The sequence below is a fragment of the Perissodus microlepis genome, chromosome 4 (genome assembly GCF_051167445.1).
Source record: "Perissodus microlepis isolate ML-2025 ecotype Zambia chromosome 4, ASM5116744v1, whole genome shotgun sequence".
NCBI classification, from domain to species: Eukaryota; Metazoa; Chordata; class Actinopteri; order Cichliformes; family Cichlidae; genus Perissodus; species Perissodus microlepis.
In genome coordinates this window covers 20,143,191-20,165,580 of record NC_140464.1, presented here as the reverse complement: position 1 = coordinate 20,165,580, position 22,390 = coordinate 20,143,191, and the positions used below count along the sequence as shown (strand labels likewise).

The 22,390-nt window shown below is 40.0% G+C and overlaps 1 protein-coding gene across 1 annotated transcript in view; it reads left to right on the top strand.

Annotated features, from left to right (window-relative positions):
* Positions 1–13,945: 13,945 nt before the first annotated feature.
* Positions 13,946–22,390, top strand: part of mgat5b (alpha-1,6-mannosylglycoprotein 6-beta-N-acetylglucosaminyltransferase B) — a 67,690-nt gene continuing 59,245 nt past the window's right edge. The window contains exons 1-2 of the mRNA XM_084926393.1: positions 13,946–14,490; positions 15,572–15,684. Coding sequence (XP_084782519.1) covers positions 14,423–14,490; positions 15,572–15,684 — 181 coding nt within the window. The 5' untranslated portion in view covers positions 13,946–14,422. The remainder of the gene's footprint in view (positions 14,491–15,571; positions 15,685–22,390) is intronic.

The following is a 22,390-nucleotide window of genomic DNA, read 5'->3' as shown; positions in this document are numbered from 1 at the left end:
TGAAGCTGGATTTTCTGCAATGTGGAGATTTTTCTGCCTGTGAATTCACCTGTTCATGTTTTCTGGAATAATTAGATACTTGTGATAAAAGTTATTCAGTCTGCTCCTGCCGAATGCTCAAGTGTACTGTGCCTCTGCTTCACATGACAAGGGAAAGAAAATGCTGTGCTGCCATCAAGTGGGGAGTTTTCAGCAATCAGTGCTGTGATTTTTTAAATGAAGACATTCAGCACTTCATTAGTCCAGATTTAAGTTAAACGGTGATTTTACAATCCTTCTCTCAAGATAAAGATTTGCTAAGAATTTCAAAAATTCTCTTTTTGAGCTTCCGGGGCACGACCACCTGCAACTTATAGCTGTTCACATTAAAAATGAGTCATATAAAATTCTGAAATGGACACTTTTGTTCCATTAACAATACATAATAAGATTCACTATGATGATTCCCACCATTATATACATCGACTGCACCAAATTTCCTGACCCTGAATTTGCTCCCTGAGCTACAGGAGTTGCCGGTTGACCGAGAGTCGTGGAGATGTCCTCTGGAGAACTTGTGGAAGACTCTGTAAAGACAAAAGGCTCTTAGAATGAATAAAAAGAAATCACAAATTTGTTAGCACCTATTTAAAGTGAGCTCACCTTGGACTGTAACAGTAGAGAAATTTTCTCGTGTTCCCACTGTGGAGCGTAGCTTGCACATGTATGATCCCTGATCAGCTGGGTTTACGTTGATGAGTTTCAGGATGAGTGAAGTCCCATTTATTACTTCACATCTGTTCTCAAGCACAGTGTTTCCATAATCATATTGACACATAGATTGATTTCTACTAGGAAATAACCAGGACAAGTACTTAATACGTGATGAGTCTAAGTTGGTTTCACATGTCAGTGTCACATTTTGTCCAAGCTGTGCTGTGATATTGGGCAAAGTCTTCAACTCTATTTTCTGGTTGGCTGAAATACCAAAGAGAGAGAGAGGACATAGTGTTATCAGTTGTTCAAGTTACATACTTGAATGTTTTTAGTCATGTTTTAGCTCAATATGCTAACAGGAGCAATGTTTTAATTAGTTAATAATTGTCATCCTTAAAAGAGTGCTTATTTATAATGAAAATATTTACTAGAAATAGTCTTCAGTGGGAATTCACTGTCTGGATTAGAGTTTAATTGGATTTCAGGAAAATGTATCCAAGTATTGCCTGGAAACAAGATTTAGGATTGTGACTTTGTAAATGCTAAATTTAAGCCACTTTCTTGTTTTAAGTTTGTACCAGGATAGCTGAGACCAGCAGGCTGTTAGCTTAGCTTAGCACAGATAAGGAACAGATACCTCTTTATTTCATGTCCCTGTTAAAAATAATAAAAACTATAAACTATAAAATAAGCAGCTGGAGGAAAAGAGTTGTTGAATGGCTACTAAACACAACTGGGTTTTCCTCGTTTTGATGCTAAGTTAATAAATCAGCTGCTGACTCTGAGTGCACAGGATGACAGAATGTGGGGTTTTTTTTCTGATAATTTTAGTTTTAGTTACTTTATTCTTTTGATTTTTGTTATTAATAGTTTTTAATTGGCTTTTAGCTGTTCCAAATACTGATTTTTGGTGATTTGTCATTCAGTAATTCTCTTTCTTTTTAGACACAGACTCTCCAAACATTTCCTTTGTGTACTAACTTATTAACTTGCGCTCATGTACTGCTAACAGGGATGTTGCTGAGTGCCCTCTGATGGACAAACATCAACACTCATAACATGGCTGAAGGGTGTTTCTCTCGTCTCATTCTCATTTTTTAAAATTTGAATTTATTAATTGTTAGTCGATAAAGTGAAACAGATAATATCCACCCACTAAAAACTGTAAAAATAAATAAATAAAATGTCAAGCTCTAGTTTTTGATTTTTTATCATTAAGCTGAGTTTTCATATTATTAATATTTTACATTATTTTGAATTGCTAATCTTGGAGTTATTTATATCTGGTTTCTTGTGTTTTCCTTGCATTTCAGTTTATAAGTCTAGTCTGCCCCTGGGTCTTCTCTGCTTGAGGTTTCTTGTCTTTGTGTGTAATTCACCTGGTATTTTCTGTTTTACTTTGTGCATTTGTGTATCTTACTTTTAATTTCACTTATGTTTTGTCTTTATGACTATATTGTGTCTAGTTTTCTTCCAGCTGTGTCCCCTTCCCCTGATTAGCCCTCATTGTGTTTAAATAGTCGTCTCTCTTCAGCCCTTGTCAGAGCATCAGCGTATCCATCCTTGCTTGATGTTTGTTTTGGCTCATTCTGGATTTCTGTTTTGGACTCCTGACAACCTGAATAGAGTTTTTCTTTGAATCCTGCATTCGGATCCTTCTCCCTCTGAAACCTAACATACTCATTATTGTCACTAAAAGGCACGATAGAGACTTTATGTTGATATTAGATCACAAAAATGTACTTGGCTGATGTCCCAGAGACACAATTTTACACTTAGTTTATTTATTTATTTATTTTTTTTCTTGTTTGTTGTAATTGCAGAACGTTACCATGTGTCAGACTAGCTTTGTTACCTGTGTTTTATCGACATGCTAAGCTTAGCTAACTACTGTCAGTTCTTGAGGCTCTGCAGAAAAGTTGCATTCACTTATACTTCCAAGGATGCTACACATAATGTTAAGATCCAGATTTTACAGGACATCGTAAAAACTGTCAGCCGTCAAGTTAGTTGCTAATCTGCAGATCATGCTCTTCTTCTCCCAGACATGGTTATCAAAATGCCTCCATATGCCAGGAAAGTATTTTCCGCAATATCAACAGCATGAATGGGATTAGGTCGATCACACCTTTGATAAATACCAGTCTCAGTTATTGGGTCATTTTTATTGTATTCACTGGCAAGAAGACCAGTTTGGTATAGTTTACCAGAAATACAGGAAACTTACTTAGAGACAAATATTATGGAGTAAAGTTTACTGCCTCAGTTGGAGGTGGAAGGCTTTTATACTGTCTTTAAAAAAAAAAAAAAAAAGTTCCCGTGAGGACTTCTTTTTAAGCACTGTTCAAAACTCAAAACAAAGACTTACCTTCTGCTGCAGCTAGCCAGAAAATAGAAACCAAGGCAGTAACATGTCTCCATTCAGTAAATAAGAAAGCCATCATTTTAACCTGTATGAAAATCAATGTTTTTTACATTAGGTGAGTCAGATAAAAGCCAAGCACAGAGAGCTACTACATGGGATGAAAAAGTCTATCTATACGTACCACCCTGCTGTCTTTGATCCACTGTAGATGTCTGTGGCGTTTAGTTTGACTCTGTTTTATGGTGTCAGAGCACACGGGCAGAGACCGAATGAAAGAACACACAGTGCCTCATTCTCTGCTGTTAAGACACTTCAGCTTAGGGTATCATATTTACTCAGCAACATGAACAGACATGCCCTGCTCCAACAAACTCAGTTTTCTCTTCTTAAGAAAACAACCCAGGGGAACAAATTTAATACTAACTCTTACAGTTAGTTTATTTAGTTTTCAGTCATCTTTTTTGAACTGGTTGGCTTTACCCTTCTTTTGTGATTCATTGATTGATAATATATCAAATCCCCCACTAATTGAGCAAATGCAGGAGTGCTTATGTGTTTAACGTAACGTGTATGTGTTAGTTTCCATAGGGAAATAGTTCCTCTGCATTTAACCCATTCACCCAGTGAAGCAGTGGGCAGCCACCAATGCAGCGCCCGGGGAGCAGTGTGTAGGGATGGTACCTTGCTCAGGGGTACCTCAGGGTAGCCGTTCAGTGGAGTCGAACCCCCGACCTTCCGATCATGGGGCCACCACTCTACCTACTGAGCTATCCCTGCCCGTTTATGTGTCCATCCATCCATACATCCATCCATCCATTTGCTTTCACTTATGCTTATCAGCTTCCCAGCTACCATGGGGCAAAAGGCGGGGGACAGGTCACTCTGGACAGCTCACCTATATCATATTTTCCCCTAAACTTATCATTGGCTAATGGTATTTTCTTAAACTCACGTGTTTACTCGTCTTATAACTTTAATTATTAATGTTTGGAGGATATGTCAGAGGCAAAAGAAAATAAGCACAGGTATTACAATAAAAACAGTGAACCTTTTAAAAGCAGTCGAATCGCAGACTTGTAAACATCCGGTCTCACAATATCGTGTCTAATGCTTCATCGAGGAAGTTGTGATACTTGAAGGAAATATTTCCTACTATTTTTTAGTTTTTAGTTATTTTATTTTACTACTTTACTATTTTATTTTTCTACTTTATTTTAATTTACTTAACTAAATACTGTTTCACCTCTGGTTTTAGTTTTAGTTAAGTTTAATAATCTTGGTGATTACAAATAATTATGTTTAGGATGTACATGTATGTCACCAAGCATCAGACAAAAGAAACTCATATTTTCACAAGGTCTGATCTATCCAGAGACCTGATCTTGAATGATTGTTAATAACTTCTATCCTTTAGAACTGGAAATGACAGAGAAGACTATATGTGGCGTAACTATTTACACCACATATAGTGACTGGTGAACTGGACAGAGCAAAAGACAGTACAGTCAACACACCTTACTTTTTTTCCTCATAGCAGGAGACACTTTTTTGTTACAATCATGTGGTTTGATTTAAGTTTGAAGGATTTTGTAATGTCTGTATCGCTATGACTCATTTAAATGTAAACCGTTATTCTCTGGAAGAAGAGTGAAGAAATGTGCCGGAAAACAAATGCATTTCAGGCGATTTTCACTACAGCGCTGACAAAGACTCATCATGTCTTTTTTCCTCAATATGTGGCAAGTGTCTTTGTTTTATTTTGAGATCAGGGTTTGTCTTTGTCTAAATCCTTTTGAGCTTTCATAACTTGAGCTGGAATCTTGGCCACGAGATTCTAGTGTCAGCTATCATGGATGAGATGAGCAAAGTGCTATATTAATACATTCCATCTATTTAAATTAAGGACAAGCATACATTTTTTTTATGAAGTGAAAACGAATGTTTTAAAAGATCAGTAAACAGAACACTTTGAGACAGGAAAGCAAACATGAGGGGAAGTTTCAGCCTTGAGCATATTCATTAATAACACCTATAAACTAGGTTGTTTTGGTTTAGTTTCTGTGGACAAAGGTGCATTTAACCCAAACCAAAGGCCTTCGTATTGGGAATTGAGAGCAGAATGAAGATAGGAGTTTGAGATTTTGGATTTGTTGTGATTTTAAAGGGACCACAGAGTCAAGGCACAGAGACAACAAGAACCGTAGCGTGCCACTACGCATTCCACATTGTGCTCTGGAGGGTCAGAGGTCAAGCCAAGCCCAGTGACTTGCGAGAGACTTTATGTTCCTGTATGCGATGATACACCTGACACTGGGCGGGAGAACAGTAACAGAGAAAAAGATCGGGTCGGAAGGGGCTATATCCTTCCAGTGTGTGATCTTTGGGGTCTTAAACATGGTGACCAATGCTAAAGCAGTCTAAGAGTGACATTTCTGCAGCAAAGGGTAGTTGTGAGAGTCAGTATAGATGTGAAATATAAAATTCACAAGGAGGAGTGTGGAGGGCGTCAAACATACAAAGGTAAGCATCTCAGACAGCTTGGAGATGAAGACAGCTGGGGCTTTTGGGGGTGTTGCAGCAGAACGTCTTGCAGCTGCACAGACCCAGACAATGTAAAAGTGAGCTGACAGCAGAGACTCTGGAGTTATAATATAGAAAGGTTTTATTTTAATGGTTGTCATGCCAGTAAAGGAAGAACACTGGAAGCTAGTTAGCAAGCTAACCTGCTTACTAGAGCCTAACAAAGACAGGCTGTAGAAGGTGATGCAGAGTATCCAAAGGACTCATTTTTCATTTTTTCCACTTTGTTTCATGTTATCATAAAAAGGGTTAAGTTAAATATCATTTATCAGGCTTTTTTATTTAATACCAACCAAGTAGCAGCCTGTCTGATATTGTAATGCCTTTACTCACTGATTCACAGCTACTTAATGAGCACTGGCATGTTTCAGCTCGCACTCACACCAAGGCAAAACGTATCCTCACCTGAATGAGTTTACCGATGTACTTAGAAAATCTAACTGAAAATTATAGCAAAGGCCTTAAAATTCCCTCTAATCATGGCAGCATACACCAAACATCCATAAACCAAAAGAGGAGAACAGTCTGTAACATGCATTATGCAATGGAGTTAATAGCAAATGCCAAAGAAGCAGCTTTTGTTGCAGATGCAGTGAACATGTTTGAGCAGAGAGAAGGAATTTTGGCTTTAAAGTTGTTTTTTGCCGAATCATGCCTTCATACAGTAAATCACCATGCATCCAGTATTTTCGTCTCAATGTTTTTGACACCAAACTCAAGTGATGGCAAAAAAAAACACTGTTCAGAAAGTTCAGACCTGCCCAGTGTGAAACGATTGTTTCAAAGTTTGACTTGGGATTTTCCTCATGTTACAGTTTGAGACATGCTGTGTATCCTGAGGGCCAACTCCCCAACATAACTGCATTTATAAGTCAATCCCTCTCTGGAGTTGACAGTGATAGTGATCTGTAAATATCACTTTACTGCATGAATGCAGATGACCTATTGTCTCAGCACCTTTATCTATAAAGCACACCTATGCCCAGAATCAGTTCATGAAATATGAATGAAATAAATATGTTTGAAGTGTGTAAAATCTGGCCAGTAATCACATCAAAATCCTCGGAAACTGAAACTAAGGTTTTCCAAAGTGCTCATGTATATGTTGTATGTAAGAAAACTCAGTGTAGCTCTCGAAGTAGCTGTAGCAAAAACTCTGATGTGGGAGGAGTTCATGGAACAAGACTTTCAGGAAACCTTGGAGGGATTCTGGCTAACCGTCCGGTGACTCACGCTTGACTCCCATTGTGTAATGTGGGAATATGGCACTGCTCACGTTAAGATATAGTAAGTCGTTCAGTCCCACTGACACACTGGACGGGAGGGGGTGTATTTGTTTGTGTGTCTATAGCATGCCTGTGTTTTGTCATCCTGCTTCCTATTTTCACACACAGCATTGCTCCATTTCAAGCACCAACACCTGTCTGATCCCACACATTCCCTAGTATTTTGCCTTCTGCCTGTTTGGGAACTGCTTTATCATTTATCACACTGTCAATCTGCAGGGCCTGCAAAACCCCTATACAGGAAGTCTGCCTCAGCTCTCTCATAAAAAAATGTCCTAATCCCTAATCCTTTGGGTTTTACCCAATAGGTATGTGGTGGTCAGCTGGAGCCAATGTGGGTGAGGGGACTTGCCCAGTACTACCTACCTGGATGTTGTCCAGGTGTTTTTCCTGCTAATCCTGATAAGAAGAAACTGGAATGGTCTTCCAAGTCAAATTTGATTAGTCCCGCCTCTTGATCATGGGACTTTGTTAACATGGCTTTAGTTGCCTGGACAGCAGGCTCCAAGGAACCAGTAATTTTAAAAACTTTTCATCCTGATCAGGAGGTGCTGGGCCCGAACAGAGATAAAATATCTAACATATATATGGTCTGTACTCCTTGGAACTGCAACAAAGTTAAACATTTTAAGATACTAAATATGCAGTGGGTCTACCAGACCCACTGCATATTAAGAGAGATAATTAAGCATTCACATCTATGGTCAGTTTACAATCACTAATTAACCTGATGTGTTTGGAGGACATGTCTGGAGTAGCTGGAGTGAATCCATGCAGACACAGGAAGATTATGCAAACTCCAAAAAAGGTCTGAGACTGGATCTGAAACCAGGGCTTCTTGATGCAAAGCAGTAGTATTAACCACTAGCTTGTAAAGATAACACAAAACGAGTTGTGATCAGAAGTATCTAAATTGAGTAATCAATTGAATGATATTGATTGGAATCTGTGAGCTGTATCGGTGCACAGCCAATGCTGGGAGCCAGAATTCTGGCTGTGTTGTAGCAGATCAATTACTTATTTCGCTCAGAAACATGCAAATCAATTCAAAACTTTTATCTAATTTCTTTTGCTCCAGATTTTTTTGTTGATATTCTTTCTCTCTGCATTAAAATGAAACTCCCATAAAAATGAGAGACTGTTCATTTCTTTGCAAGTGAGTGAACTTACAAATTCAGCAGGGGATCAAATAATTATTTCCTCCACTGTGTTTGTTGCATGCACATTTTATTTGCTATGACATACACAGTCATTCAGATCTTAATGGATCTGACTCTTGATGGAACTGTATAAATGACCATTAAGACTGGTGCTTTGCTTGTGCTCAACACCAGTATCAGTGCATCAAGCGCTATGCATTACTTACAGTTTTTTATGGGAGTTATGATATTTATGTCTCTGTAGAGCAGGGGATCTATTTGTGAGTAGTAATCTGACCAAACCCCCACTATTGGAAATTAATCACTGGGTGCTAGAAATGAGGATGATAGTTTGGAAAGAAGTAATAAAGAATTTAAATGAAATAATGAGTGAAGAAAGTGTCAAAAGACCATGGCTCTGACATGAACTCAGAATCACTGGCAGTGAAACATGTTGAATGATGTCGTTTTCACAAGCCCGTAAGACTCTGTGTTGTTCACTTTCATTCAGATTAGCAATGTGATATATGTGCAGTGTAACTGCTTTTAAAATATACTTTCATAGACCTTAAAAAACAATTTCAACCTATAACTTTATTTGGACATATATCTGTAAGAGAAAACATTTAAACCTTCTTTCAAAAAGTGCAGATAAAGGTGACATACGAAAAGAAATAACGCGTGACATTTAATGACATTTAGATTTTTTTTAGGTCTTGTCATGATTTAGGTGAAAAAACCCACCCAGTCACATTAAAAAGGAAGTATATACCTACATTTTTAAAGCTTGTAGACAGACCTTTCTTAGAATCAAAGGTTCAAATTTACCTCCTTCACTAATGACACCCTGTAACATTCAGGGTCTCTTTTCCAACAACAGTTCAACATGCCGAGCCTTAATAAAGATGATTGGAATAAATAATTCTACCATAAGAAGAATAATCTACAAGTGGAGTAGATATTAGAATGTAGCAAATATATCCTAGAGTTGAGTGTTTGATACAAGAATCAGGTCTGATTGTTTTTAACTTAGAACTTATCCTTTCACTTGCAAACTGCAGAGAGTAATACAAGTCTTGAGTAGTCCCCTGAAGATCCAGGCAATTAACTTCTATTCACCTACACCCTGTAGGCGAATAGAAGTCTCTGACACAAAGCTCCTAAACATGCCAAAGGAACCATCATGACAGGACAGGCCCCTGCATGGCATGTACCACAGGCAGACAGAAGAGTTGGCTGATATTGAGAAATGACATCAAAACTGAGAGACAGCACTGAGGCACTAATCATGTTAGCACAGGTACGACATCTAAGCATAAGATCCATAGATAATACTATATATGATTACCATTTGGATTTATTCATAACTTGCTTCCAACACCTTTACAAATGGAAATATTTATAAGTTCAGCAAATCAGAAAGTAGCCAACAACGGTGATTATATGGAGACCTATAGGACAATGAAATTGCTTTAAAATTGCTCGCTGCAAGCAGGTAAAACAAAGCAAGATATAATGCTCCCACTGCAGAAAATGTCTGCCTCTCATTGATCCTTGTCAGGGAAAGTGTTAAAGTGGCCTCAAAAATCTAAAGGCCCTCTTATCCGTGCACTGAGGTTCATGGGGTCTTCTAGGAATGAAGCAATTTTCCAGCAGGGTTTATATGTAGTGGTCTCTTATCTCACACTTAACCCGCACCAAAGCAGGTTAGGTCTGCAGCATGAGTTACCATGGTGACACACTCTTTTATGAAGTATACTGCCTCTGTGACCCTGAAAGCCCTGGGTTTAACCTGGTGGCACAACGCTAAGCCCACACACCTTCGTTAAGTAGGTGTCGAAACCCATGAATCACGGTAATAATTACTGGATATTTCCACAAGGGCGCTGGATATACGGAGATGTTTTAGTGCTTCAGGTATGTGTGCTGCCTTGAATGAAACTCAGCAAGCAAAGAAAGTTACGTGGGCTGAAGAACTGTGCACTCAGTCCCCTGATTTTCTCCCACACATCTTCTCCAGCTAGACACCAGGAAAAAAAAGATGTAATATATTCACTATGACTGAATTTCATGATCACAAATATGAAGCTTAATACATCTGATTTTCTGCCAATATCCTAAAACATTCTGCATTTTCCCCAGGTGCATATTTCCCTATCGAATACTAACTGTGTGTGTGTACCCTTGCGCATTTGCTTCTGTGAATTTTCAGCAAAGCAGAGCAAGTCCAAACCAAACAGTGAGAGAAACAGCAGTGGAAGTAGATTCTCAAGGGACAAGTAAACAGACAGAGAAAAAAGATGGTGAGATTAAGATAAGGTTAGATAGATCGAGAGAGGCTGTAACAGCATGTCAGTAAAACAGCAAATATTGTGGAGAGTGCGGAGACGGAGGGGTCAGTGAGAAGATGATGGCTTATGACAAAAAGAAAATCAAAAGAAGATATTTATTGTAGCTGATAAAAATCCCAGAAGAAGAAGAAAGCTAATAAAAGAGAGGAAATGAAAAAAGAAGATGTGAGATATTTAAGAGGGTCTCTGTGGTTAAAAGAAAGTAGAGCCAAAGATAGTTTAGCACTGATTTACATCTAAGTAGAAACTTTTTTGCGATTAGGAAAATACAGATCAATAAATCTTTCTCCAAATGTGCCCCAAAGTTAATATTTCCAAAAACCGTTTGCTTTGTATGAACTACAGTATTTTAGTAACCAGTAGTTTCCCTCAGTCTGACTTTTACCATATCGTTCCCATCCGAAAGCATAAGCATAAAAGAGTCCAGATTCTGGGATTGTGATGTCCCCTTGAGGATTTTTCATGAAAGAACACCTGAATTGAACCTGAATTAAGCTGGGAAATCCAATGATTAATACTCAGAGGGCGTCTTCTAAAAAAGGATTAGCATTTGAGAAATTCTGTAATACGGTGTGGAACCCTGTAATTAAATGGAATTTCAATGTATTTTGTTTGAAAATAGAATGTAATTATACTTACAGGTAGGTACACTGGAATAAGTGAGTAACAAGTCAGACTTTTACCTGGAAACAAAGAAATAATTCAACTGCAAGTCAGTTTAATTAAGGTGTAAGTAATCTTAAGTAATGCATGACTAATCTGTAAATAAATGTAAGTTGTGCATATGTAATTTTAAGTACTGTTTAATTTATTAGTAATTTAGCAGAAAAACAAGCAACATGTCTGTATCCTACATCATAAGAAGGCTGTACTTTTTAGTATTATTGCTTTGAAAAGTCTCACCTTTTCACATCTTCATCTTTATTTCATTTTCATTATGCTGATGTGAATGGTGGATGTTTTATTATTTAGCTTACCTTTTATTTTAACAATATAAATGCGATCAGGACTGTTCTCTCCTACCATGTTACAAGACAAAAACAGTACTGTCAAAATTTGCAGGCCTATGTCACCACATAGCTATGACTATGGAACCAATTTTGTTTCTTTCACAATCTTGTTCAAACATAACTTTCAGACGGAGTGACTCCTTTTCTGTAAAATCCCTGGAAGTCAGGCAAGGTTAAACTACTACGAAAGTGCCAAAACAGCACGATGACAGGACGGGGCTGCTCGTGCTCAGTTGTGAGGACAGTGTTTATCATGTACATATCATGTAATTCGCTTAAATCCCTCCACGAAACAGACTCCCAGAGCTCTGCAGGCCTATCCAAATGTCTTCTTGCACATTCAAGTCCTCTGTTATGTGTCAGAAATGCAAAACAGACCGAGGTTTTAAGCACGGCCTCCCTGTCTGTTGTTCTTCTAATATTCTTCTCTGATGCTTTTGTTCCTTTTTCTCCTTGCGCTCATTTTCTCAGCTGGTGTTTTCAGTTGCCTGCTGCACCATGCGGTTCAAACTCAGACACAATGCTGCTGTTTCTCGTAGAAACCAACATCTCTTAAATAAAGAAATTATTTCTTCTGTTAGCCTCGCCGTGTTTGCCGTTCAACCCCAACATGACACTGCAAAGGTGGGATTATTTATACCTGAATCACAGCTGATGCACAAAATCCGTGCTCGCTTTGCTCATTTGTGCAGCTGCATCTACATATTGCTTCCAAATAAAAAGATATGAAAATATGATATGAATTGTAAAGCGCTTTGGGTGCCTTGAAAAGCGCTATATAAATCCAATCCATTATTATTATAAAACAAACATCATTTTACATCATTCAAACACCATAAGCACACAGACACATAATATGCTGTCTGTCATGGGTAACCCTTGCTGGGATTTTGCGTTCTGCAGCCAGTCAGAAGAAGGCCTGTCATGCTGTCATTTTACAGTAAGTGAATGTGATCTCACCGGTGATGAATTTTAAATCTCAGCTTGGGCTCATAATGTCAGCAGAGCCAGCCGAACTGGTCTGCGGGCCAAGAGCCAGCGTAGCAGCAACAGATATAGCCAAGACAAAGCAAAGCAAAAGCAGTTTCTATGGCAACAGAGGAAGCTGTTGTCTGCCGTTCATTAGGATGGAGCCCCCCCAGCCCCCCCAATAAATAAATAAATGATAAAGAAATAATAATAAAATAAAGTAATAAACCAAATGGTATAGTAATAATAAAGTAAATGGCTCAAGTGTCTAAAGAATGGTGCCAGATTTTATTTGTTTGTTTCCAGAAGCTCACTAGAATTCCTCATGGTGCCAGATCATAAAGCATCAGAAGAACCTTATCTGCTGATATCTGTTTTCCTTGCTTTTACTTGTTTACTTGGTTATTTCCATCTTTAAAAAAATCTTATTGTTATTCATCTGAAAGGTGTACCAATCCAGCCACTACCTGATGTAAACTCAGAGTTACTCACTATGGACTGCCCGGTGATGTGTGTTTTGAGTTAGTTTAGAATGAAGTCAACCTGTTAGTCTGCAGCATCTTATTTCAAAATGATCTGTGGCCTATAAGTCAAAACGAGGCTCAAAAGAGGACGATGACGCTCCTGTTGCTGTATTCTATATTCCGCCCTCTGGGTGTCGCTGCTGATCTGCTGTTTGCCTCGCAAGTGGAGCTGTCCTGGGTGCTGAAACGTCCCCACAAACGGAAACCTGCTGCTGGGGTATTTCTGAACACTGACTCCGAGTTGAAATGATTTGTGTTGCAGATTTTCCAGCTTTCATGGACGTTCTCAGCATTCTCAGGCTGAAGTTTTCCCTCTGCTCTGCTGCTGCAGCTTTGGATTCAGTGTATGAGTAAAGAACACTTCTCTGTCTGCTCTAAACCAACAACAACTCCAAAGGTCTTTCCAAGTTGCCAGCCTGCACGACGGACACATTATTCTTCTCCATAATGGCCATCGTAAAGGTATTTTATAGAACACAGCAGCTCGTGTTCTTTTCTGAAAGGACACTTCCACCGTGTTTTATTCCCTTACAGCACACCGCGTCTTGTCTTTCCCGAAAGGCCACTCGTCATGGCATTATGCTTTGAAAGAGCACCTAAATATACACTTCAGTGTGTTAGAGTATTTTTTTCTCCTAACAGAAGAGCGCCTATACAAAACCTCCAGCTCACCCTTATTACGCCAACAACTCAGAGAACCGCATTGCATTTTCTGTACACCAGAGCATTTCATCATGTTTTCTAGTTTTCCTTCACTTAAAGGACCCTTGTGAGGGCAATCGATTTCAAAGTGCATGTAGAGGCGCTCCATCCGGATTTATCCACAACTGAGAAAAACATTACAGGACTGTGACGTGTTTTCCCCTTTTTGTTGGGCAATTTAAGCATCAGTCAGGTTCACTTTAATTATTGCAATTTTTTTTTTTTTTTTGGGGGGGGGGGCGTGGTGATTTGAAAAAAAATATATTACTATAATATTCACATTTTTAGAAATTATGTTTTTACCTTCATCCGCCCATTCATTCCCAAGAACGGTGTCAACTTTTGTATATCAGGCTGGATCATTAGATGGCGCTATCAGTAACGCATCCCCAGCTAAAGAGCCACTCGTGTAATAGGAACAGAGTCAGTGCTCCATCCACTCAGAGTAATTCAATGAACTCAGCAGTCCTGGGTTATTGCGCTTAATGCCGCGTGGATTTTCCAGGACAATTAACCAGCACCGGAGCTACGATCATAACTTATTAAAAGACAGTCACGGCTTACATCGGTCCAGGTTCGCTCCTCAGAAGGACCATCCACCCCGCTGTCTGCACGACTCACCGTCAGGATTTCCGCTGAACTTGTTCCCAGCGAACCGGGAAGGCTGAGAAGTTGCGTTGTCTTGGACGCACTTCCCGTCGTTGTCCAGGACCCTGACTGAAAGTTATGCCTTTGACGCCGCTCGGCACGCACACTCGCACGATGTTAAACAGAGCCGACGCTTTCTGTGAGTGTGGAAAATGATCGCAGCCAGCAGCGAGCTTTCCATTATGCTGAGGAGATGTCTTCTCACTTTCAAACCGTTCAGGTAAGAACACATTAGTTTGGCTTTTCCACGGCTTAAAGCACTAGCCTGCTGACTTTAGAAACGGTAACGCGAGAGTGCATTTCCTCTCCTTTTTGATTTTTAATATGACTTTATTTTATTATTCTGCCGCAACGTCGTAAAAAATAAATGGGATTCAAGAGAAATATAGCAAAACCACTGCAAATTGATCGTTTAGTGTTTCCCAGACTGTGACCGATTAGTGTTTCTTGCTTTTTTCCCCACAGTAGAGCAAGTTTTAAAAGTTCAGAGCTTGTCGATTAATTGGAGTAAAGAAGCGGCCGCTGTGCCACAATTAAGATTTGCTTATTCAGCTAAAGCTTCTCCACACAAGCAGCTTGGAGAAGCAGTGGAAGCAAAGCCAGCAGACAGAAACTCATTAAAACTTCAGAGTTTGACAACACGGGCTGAACGCAAGTTCGTGAACTAAACAGCCCCGCGTAATTAGCAACCTTGACCCCGCGCAATTATCTCACATGCGGCTCTATCACACACACCGAGGCTGTAGTTGAGCGGCTGCAGTCAGCTTTCAGCCTTGCCTTAAAAAAACAAAAGGTGTGTATGATAGAAGTGCAGGACGATCCGACCTGCAGTTCTCAGCACGGCTCCTGGAGCGTTCAGAGGAGCCTGTCTTAAGTCAATCGCTCCAAAGCGTTTGTTTTTTAAGCTTTAGAAATGTCGTGCTTCTCTCCCACATGCAGCCATTTGCCTGTAACAGAATGCTTTTGTTTTGGATTTCTGCTCGCTGAGCACAGTGTGATGCAGCAAACCCATACATGTCATGGTTCATTTGAAATGACACAAGAGTACACAGTGCCCCCCCCCCCAAAAAAAAGAATGGTTTTGGCTTGACTGAGACAGAATGAATTTTGAAAAATAGGTCCAAAATGTCATGAAGTATTCAGTGTCCTAAGTTTGAACTGAACTCTGCTGCACTTCCTCTGTGACATTACTCCACCTGTCCTTTGTCTTCTGCTTCTTTCTGTCTCCTGAGCTCTATCCTTGGCTTTTGGTCTTATGTCACAAATCAAATTGCCCTTTTGTCTGTCTCCCTCTCCTGCAGGATCTTTGTGGTGGGGATCGGCTTCTTCAGCCTGTGCTTTCTAATGACTTCTCTTGGGGGCCAGTTCTCGGCCAAGCGACCCGGAGATTCCCCCTTCACCATGCGAGCTGAAGGTAAGCCTGCGGTTATACATCAGTGCCGCTCGGCAGCCTGTGACTTCAGTGGCTGTGCCCTGCACTTGTAATGAACAGGCTGGAAACATGCTGAGAGCTTCATGGGGCTTCCTTGATTACTGCCAGTGAACTGACAGACCTGCTCACTTTGCTCATCAGGAGTGCGTCAGGGGGTACCGTCACCTGGAGGGGCTCCTCTCATCTACACGCCATCTTTTTTTTTTTCCTCGTCTGCTTTCACGTCATGACCCTCTTCTGACCCAGAGGGACTCGATTTTAGTTGTAGTCGCAGCTGAAAATTGACTCATGGTTTTGTCCATCTTTATGCCGGTTATTTTACCCCGCGTGTGGGCAAATAGTGCAGGGCCACACGGTGTGTCGTGCAGAGGAAGTAATCTACAAGTCGGCCAGATCCCGCAAGTTCAGCCAAGCAAGAATAAGAACAGCATTTAAAAGTGAAGTAGAAAATGACTGAGGCTATAATCATATTTACTGGTGATTTCAAAGATAGTTTGATCATTGGAGGGCTGGAAGCTGCGTGTTTCAGGGTGACAGCTACAGTTTTCACAAGGTAATTTTAAAATACCAACAAAGGCTTTACTGTCACAGAGATCCCTCAAATGAATTCCACTCCAGAAAGAAATCCGAACTATGCGCAGCCATCCCTCAGAGAAACCGGTTATCTTTCAGGGCACGTCCTCTGTGTTTGTGCTATGCGTCTCTGCATACAAACCACTACAGCACAAGCCATTTGGGAGAGTCATTGTTAGCTTTTTGGACTTTGTGTCTCTCACCTTTTTATCACCACTTGGCACAATGTTGACACTGTGTGTCATCCTCTGTGACAGAGACCAGCTGGCATTAGAAGAAGCAATGCTCCCTATCCACTGCCACCCATCCAAGGACGCCAGTTGTTACCAGTTTGTGTTAGCAACACACCACACTGATGCCAATTCATTCCTATGTAAAGTAGACAACGGCATGAATTTAATCTCAGCTGAAGAATGCAGTTTGGCTCTGGGTCAGTGAGTAAAGGGCACACTGTTGTGTGGTTTTTGTGTGTGCAAGCTGTAAAGATGTTGCTGACTGAATTAGTACTAGAAACGTCTTGGTTATTAAAACTAATAATTCTCAGACCAAGAAAAAAAATCTGTGTAATTCTGTAGTGTAGATGGGAATGTTGTATCAGGTGTGATCATGGGTGATAATTTTAGGGATAGCACCCGTTTATGAAAGGGTATACAGAGAAGTGGTTCAAGGTGTGGAAGCCAGAAAGGAGGGAGTGTAAGACAGGAGAGCTGTCTGATTAATTAATCGCTCACAGGCTGCAGTCAAGGGAAGCCATGAGGCCTCCGGCTCATTAAACGCTGCTAACCAGGGAGAGCCCAACCATGTAAAGGCTCATTCTCCATGTGCATTTGTGTGTTTATGCACACGTGCCTGCTTGGGAGTGAGGATTAGTGGACCAGGAGTTAGCATAATAAATTAAGTTGGGATGAGTTACTCAGTGGAGCGGCACCTCGAAGGCGATTACTGTAGCTATCGCACCCATCGAGCCTTTGCACGGGATGCTCTGGAGAGCTGCAAGAGCAAAGGCTGGATGCATCGGATCCCACATTGTAGCTCTTTTCAATTTCTTTGTGATCATTTCGTAAAAAGAGTAGAAGCACCGTAACGCCCACAGTACTTTTGTATCGATGAAAATGGCCAGGCTGTGCTGACAGGAACCGCAGCTCTGTTTACTGCTCATCTTGTGAATGACAATAACTGCCTGAAGAGCAAAAGGTGTGGAAAAAAATATGTAATTACTGGGTTGCTACCTTCTGTTTCTCTCCCCTGCCTCTACATTTCTATCATTCTCTTGGCTCTTTTTTTTTGTTGTTTTTTGTGGCTCTGCCAGAGACGGAGAAATGCACTGGGATGCAAAGCTCTATCCAGATTTAAAGTGCATGCACTTCCTTCATTACTTCCCTTTGAAAATAGGGGAAACTAATGATGTGGAAAAAGTAAGGGGGGGAAGGGGGTGGTCAGAGGGAGACCATTTCTTCCAGAGTGGGGTGCATGAAAGGCGGAGGCATTTGATCCTAGATATCTTAAAGGCTCCAGAGGCGTACCGTAGCTTTCTAATAAGCTCTTTGAAGACCACCTTCACAGTGTGTCCTTTTGCCACGGGGGTCTTGATGCAGTTTAGCCATAAAGAGAGAAATGGGCCTAGCGCGGTTTCAGGTTTTTACCCAGTTCAGAGCAAGACTAAATGGTTCGGATGTTAATGTGCTCTTCATTCTTACATGCAAGCTCCATTACCTGAGTTGTTTTTTTTTTTTAACTGCTTTTCCTGCATCCTGTGAATTTGAATTTAATGAATATTAATTAATGAGTGAATATTAAACAGTTTTGCAGAAATTGCTCCTAAAAGAATAATAAAGTCATACAAAAGGAAATAAGATAATAATGAATAACAATCAGCTGCTTACAAGCTGCTTTAGCCTCATGAAGTGCTGAGTTACAGCAGGGCAGCAGGTGTGCGGGGAGTGTTGTTCGGCACCTTGTTTACTGCCATCCTTTCACAGACACTGATGGAACTTTTTTATTTCATGGATCAGCGATCTTCACCACGTGATGGATGAAAATGAGCCTTTTCTGACATCGATCATAGCAAAGCAAGGGTGTGGCATCTGCACGTCTAGCAAAGCTGAAAATGCAAGTTTGTTTTTTTGGATTTTTGAATAAAAAGTTTGATAATGTGCTTGAAATCGAAGCACTGTCCCTCCACCGTGTGTGTGCGTGTGTGTATTGGTACTATGAATAAAATAAACCCAAGTTTTCTACTGCTGGAACTTCACCAGCAATTGAGAATAAATGGGAAATGATTGTGCAGGTGACTGCCTGGATCTGTGCCTGACAAAGAAGAGGTGTGGATAAAAGATGACTGCTCATCATTCACACTTTTGCCTGGTGAAGAGAAAAAAAAGCAGATTTTTATTTTTTGGCTTGGATTGTGAGGCGGATATGACAATGCAGACACTGATTGCTGTTTGTGACAGTTTGTGGCTAGATTCAACCGCTAACATGCTTTCTCAAATTGTTATTTACAGCTTTCTGGTGCTGAGCATCTTTTATTTAAAGAATTGTCATCAGGGTGTATTGTGGCTGATTTATTGCATGCTATTTCCCCCCCTCCCTTGTTTTTTGGTATTACAATAGACGGATTTAGGCGGAGATAATACTCATGCAATGTTTTTGCTGTGAACTATAAAGAAAACTGTTATTTATTAGTTTTAAGTGGTTAAGTTGACTGGACTGTTGAATTTTGTGTGTACATGTTAGCTAATTAATTGTGACCTAGGGAAAAATAAGTACAACACTTTTGATTACAACTTTCTGCAAATTAGTAGCAGTAAAATAATTGCTTCCATTGGAGTGTGGCCACAGAAAATATCTGTGCTTGTAAAGTCAAAATAAAGGAAAAAAATAAGCAATGGATTTCACACAAGCAATATGCTCTTACACCATACTGAGTCCTATGCTAGATGAAATTATTATGGTAGGCTGGTTGATTTCAATGGCTTTTTTTGGGTGGAGAGGATACTGATCAAGTATTGTCACTTACGTGAGCTGCAAACCGGGTCAGGAAGTTCACTTTCTATTCTTCTTGTATCCCTTTGCTTCCATGTATTTTTGTGTGTGTGCAAAAACAGGAAATATGTTTATGCAGAATAGTAGGCAGTGAAAACATGAAAGAGGATAAAAGTACTACACTCCCATCTTGGAAAATAAGTGGAGACGCTGTGCAGGCACACAGTATGTTTCTTAGTAAACTGAGCTTTAGAAATGTAAGTTTCAGAAAGTGAATTTGGGAAATTCAAGTGTAATTGATTTTGTTTTTCATAGTAGGTCCATCTAGTCCAGGGGTGGGTGATTAATTTTCTCAAGGGCACCGGGACTGTTGTGGAGTTCTGCACCATCCTGATGCAAAAATCCCAATTTTTCATGTGGCCACTTGGGAAAATTAGTCATCCACTCCTAAAGTAGCAAAGTCCTAGTTCTTAAGGTCCCAGCTCACTAGCATCATATGAGAAACCAAAACTGTTACCTTCCGCAACAGTCCCAGTTGTGAGCTGGTGCAGACATCCACAACAGTCCCAGTCTCTCATGTGACCCCTTGACAAAAGCAGTTGTACACACCAGCTCCAGTTGGTATATTTTTAACCATTTTGAGAAGGTAATCACATGACGCTATCACAATACATTTTCCAAAATTAAAGGTAGTATCAGAACAACCTGATGCATTGCGGTGACTGCAGAATGATCCGCAACACATAACTGTAGAAAAACTGCAAGTGAAGAAAAAAAATTGCCCTAAGATACAGAATTTATTTGCTGGTTGGTCATGTTTTTGTTGTTGTAATTATTCACTTCGAATAATTTGGCAGTTAGACTAATTATCTTAATTGCCCTAATTTATTTGATAAGGACCAATCTCGGAGTCATGATGTAGTGATGGGAAACATTTGTCACATGTCCTCCAGTGTATTGATATTTGTATCACGATTGGCTATCCCTACTCAACTGAACCATTTTAGAATGATATGACCTTACCACGGGTCTTCTAATTTCCCTGCAGCAACTGAACACAGCCTGGCTGCTTATTATCCAATCTGGGAGCTATTAGAGAAGCTCAGTGGGTTCCCTTGTCTGGGAACAGGGTTTAAAAAACAGGGTGGAGTGAAAGCGAAGAGGTGTTGTACACACTATACAGGTTACCAGTTAATTTAATGTTCAAGAATTTGGACTGTGAGGAAACTAGAAGACTCCCACAGACTCCAACATGAATCCAGAAAGGTTTTAACTTCGATCCTTCAGGCCCTGAGGCACGAGTGCAAAACAATTCACCACCATGCAGCTTTCTTATAATAATCCGTAATTTTTCTCCCCACAGACATAAACACATTTTTTTCCAAGGTCTTTGCCTAAGCACATTAAATTTAAAATAATATACTGGAGACTGCACTAGAGTTTTTAAGGATCAGCTTTAATTGGAGTAGAATTAGAAAAATTATTCAAAGAGCCGCTTGTGGGATGAACCTCTTTCCTGGGAAGTCCAAACATACCTGGAGACATGCTTACCAAATGGTTCATAGGCAGCAGGTTGTTACTGGAATGTCAGTTCATGCACAAAAGAGTGAGTTTGAGTGAAAGTTAAGAGTTGTTATTTAGATTCGGGTTCAGATGCCTTTCAGTACACTGCATAAACATTTGGTCATGTGTAAGGGAAACTAATATAGAAGAGATGGAAAAAGGCGGTTACCACAGTGCAAGCTCAAACCCCAGTGACTTCACTTATAGAAAATCAAAGTCTGAAGAAACAAAACAAAAAGAGGAAAGCACTGGGGGTGGCCATGACCCAAAAGAGCCAACAGATCCCATCCCATCTGCCGAACGTGGATAGGATCTAGCAGGGATCTTAAATGGCTGCCAATGGCACTGGCACACTGCTGACACAAGCTTCAGGATCAATGCAGATCTGTGTATAGGAGGATTCTTTAAGCTTATCTTCAGAAAACTGACAGAGTTGAAGGAGCAAATTTTATCACTCAGCGGGACAACAGCAATCCTAAACCAACAACCTATGCATCCAAAGAGCTTTTCAGGATGTCTGACCGAGCCAGTCACCTTATCTGCTGGAAATTTGGGCAGTGAGACTTCACAGCAAGCAAAGCTGGAGCTTGCTCTGCTGAAGGTCTCAGAGATTATAGGGGGAGATACAAAGAGCTCCCAGACTTCATTGAAGATACAGGATTTTCCACAAAATAGTAAAATTCTTTACTGCCACCAATAATCTTTAGATATATTGTGTTAAAAGGGCTGTATCTCACACATAGTTCTTTCAATATTAATATAAACCGCTGAGAAGTCTCCACTTCTTTTTCAAAATGTGCTGAAGTGCAAGGAACAAAAAACTGTAAATATCTACAAGCTGTAAATTAGCAACCTATGTGCTGCTGCTCTGAATAAAAATCATAAAAATCAAACATCCAATTAAAATATATTTGCACATTTGCAAATTGATAAAGGTGGAAATTCTGTGTTTCGCACCGTGCGGTGTAATCCAAAAATCATCATGCGTATGACTAAATGTGTTGGTTTATCTGCACACTGTGGATAGAAGATTAAGGTTTTAATTGAAGTTAGAGGGAGTCGTGTTTTTAAAAAATAGTGCAGGTTGTTTCCATTTTTCCAGGCTGTCGGGCATAATAAGAGGTTGGAGCCGCATGCAGGATAAGTGACAAAGGTTTTCTGCTCTAATAGCTTCTGGATCTGGCAGCTCCCTCACATGTGCCAAAAAGCAGAGAGCAACTCAATCTCAATCAGCCTTTTCTGTAATGAATATTTGAATCTGCAGCGTGAGGACGGGGGGAGGGTTAGCTGAGCATGTCTGAGTTCAGAGCAGGAGGGAATGTATGATTTTTATCCTGGTGACGGGTGAGGTGGAGAGGTTCAGCTCTAAGCTCCCTCACGGAGAAACCTTGCCAGCCAGAGTGGATAGCAGGGAAGATTGGATTTATTAATTTAGCTTTCTGTGGTGCTAATGGGGGAAAAGAATAAATTATTGAGTAAAAGTCAGACTTTAAACACTGCTGCAATCGATAGTTTGGTTGATTTTTAGCATATACTGTATATAGATAACAAAATCTTTAAATCCTTT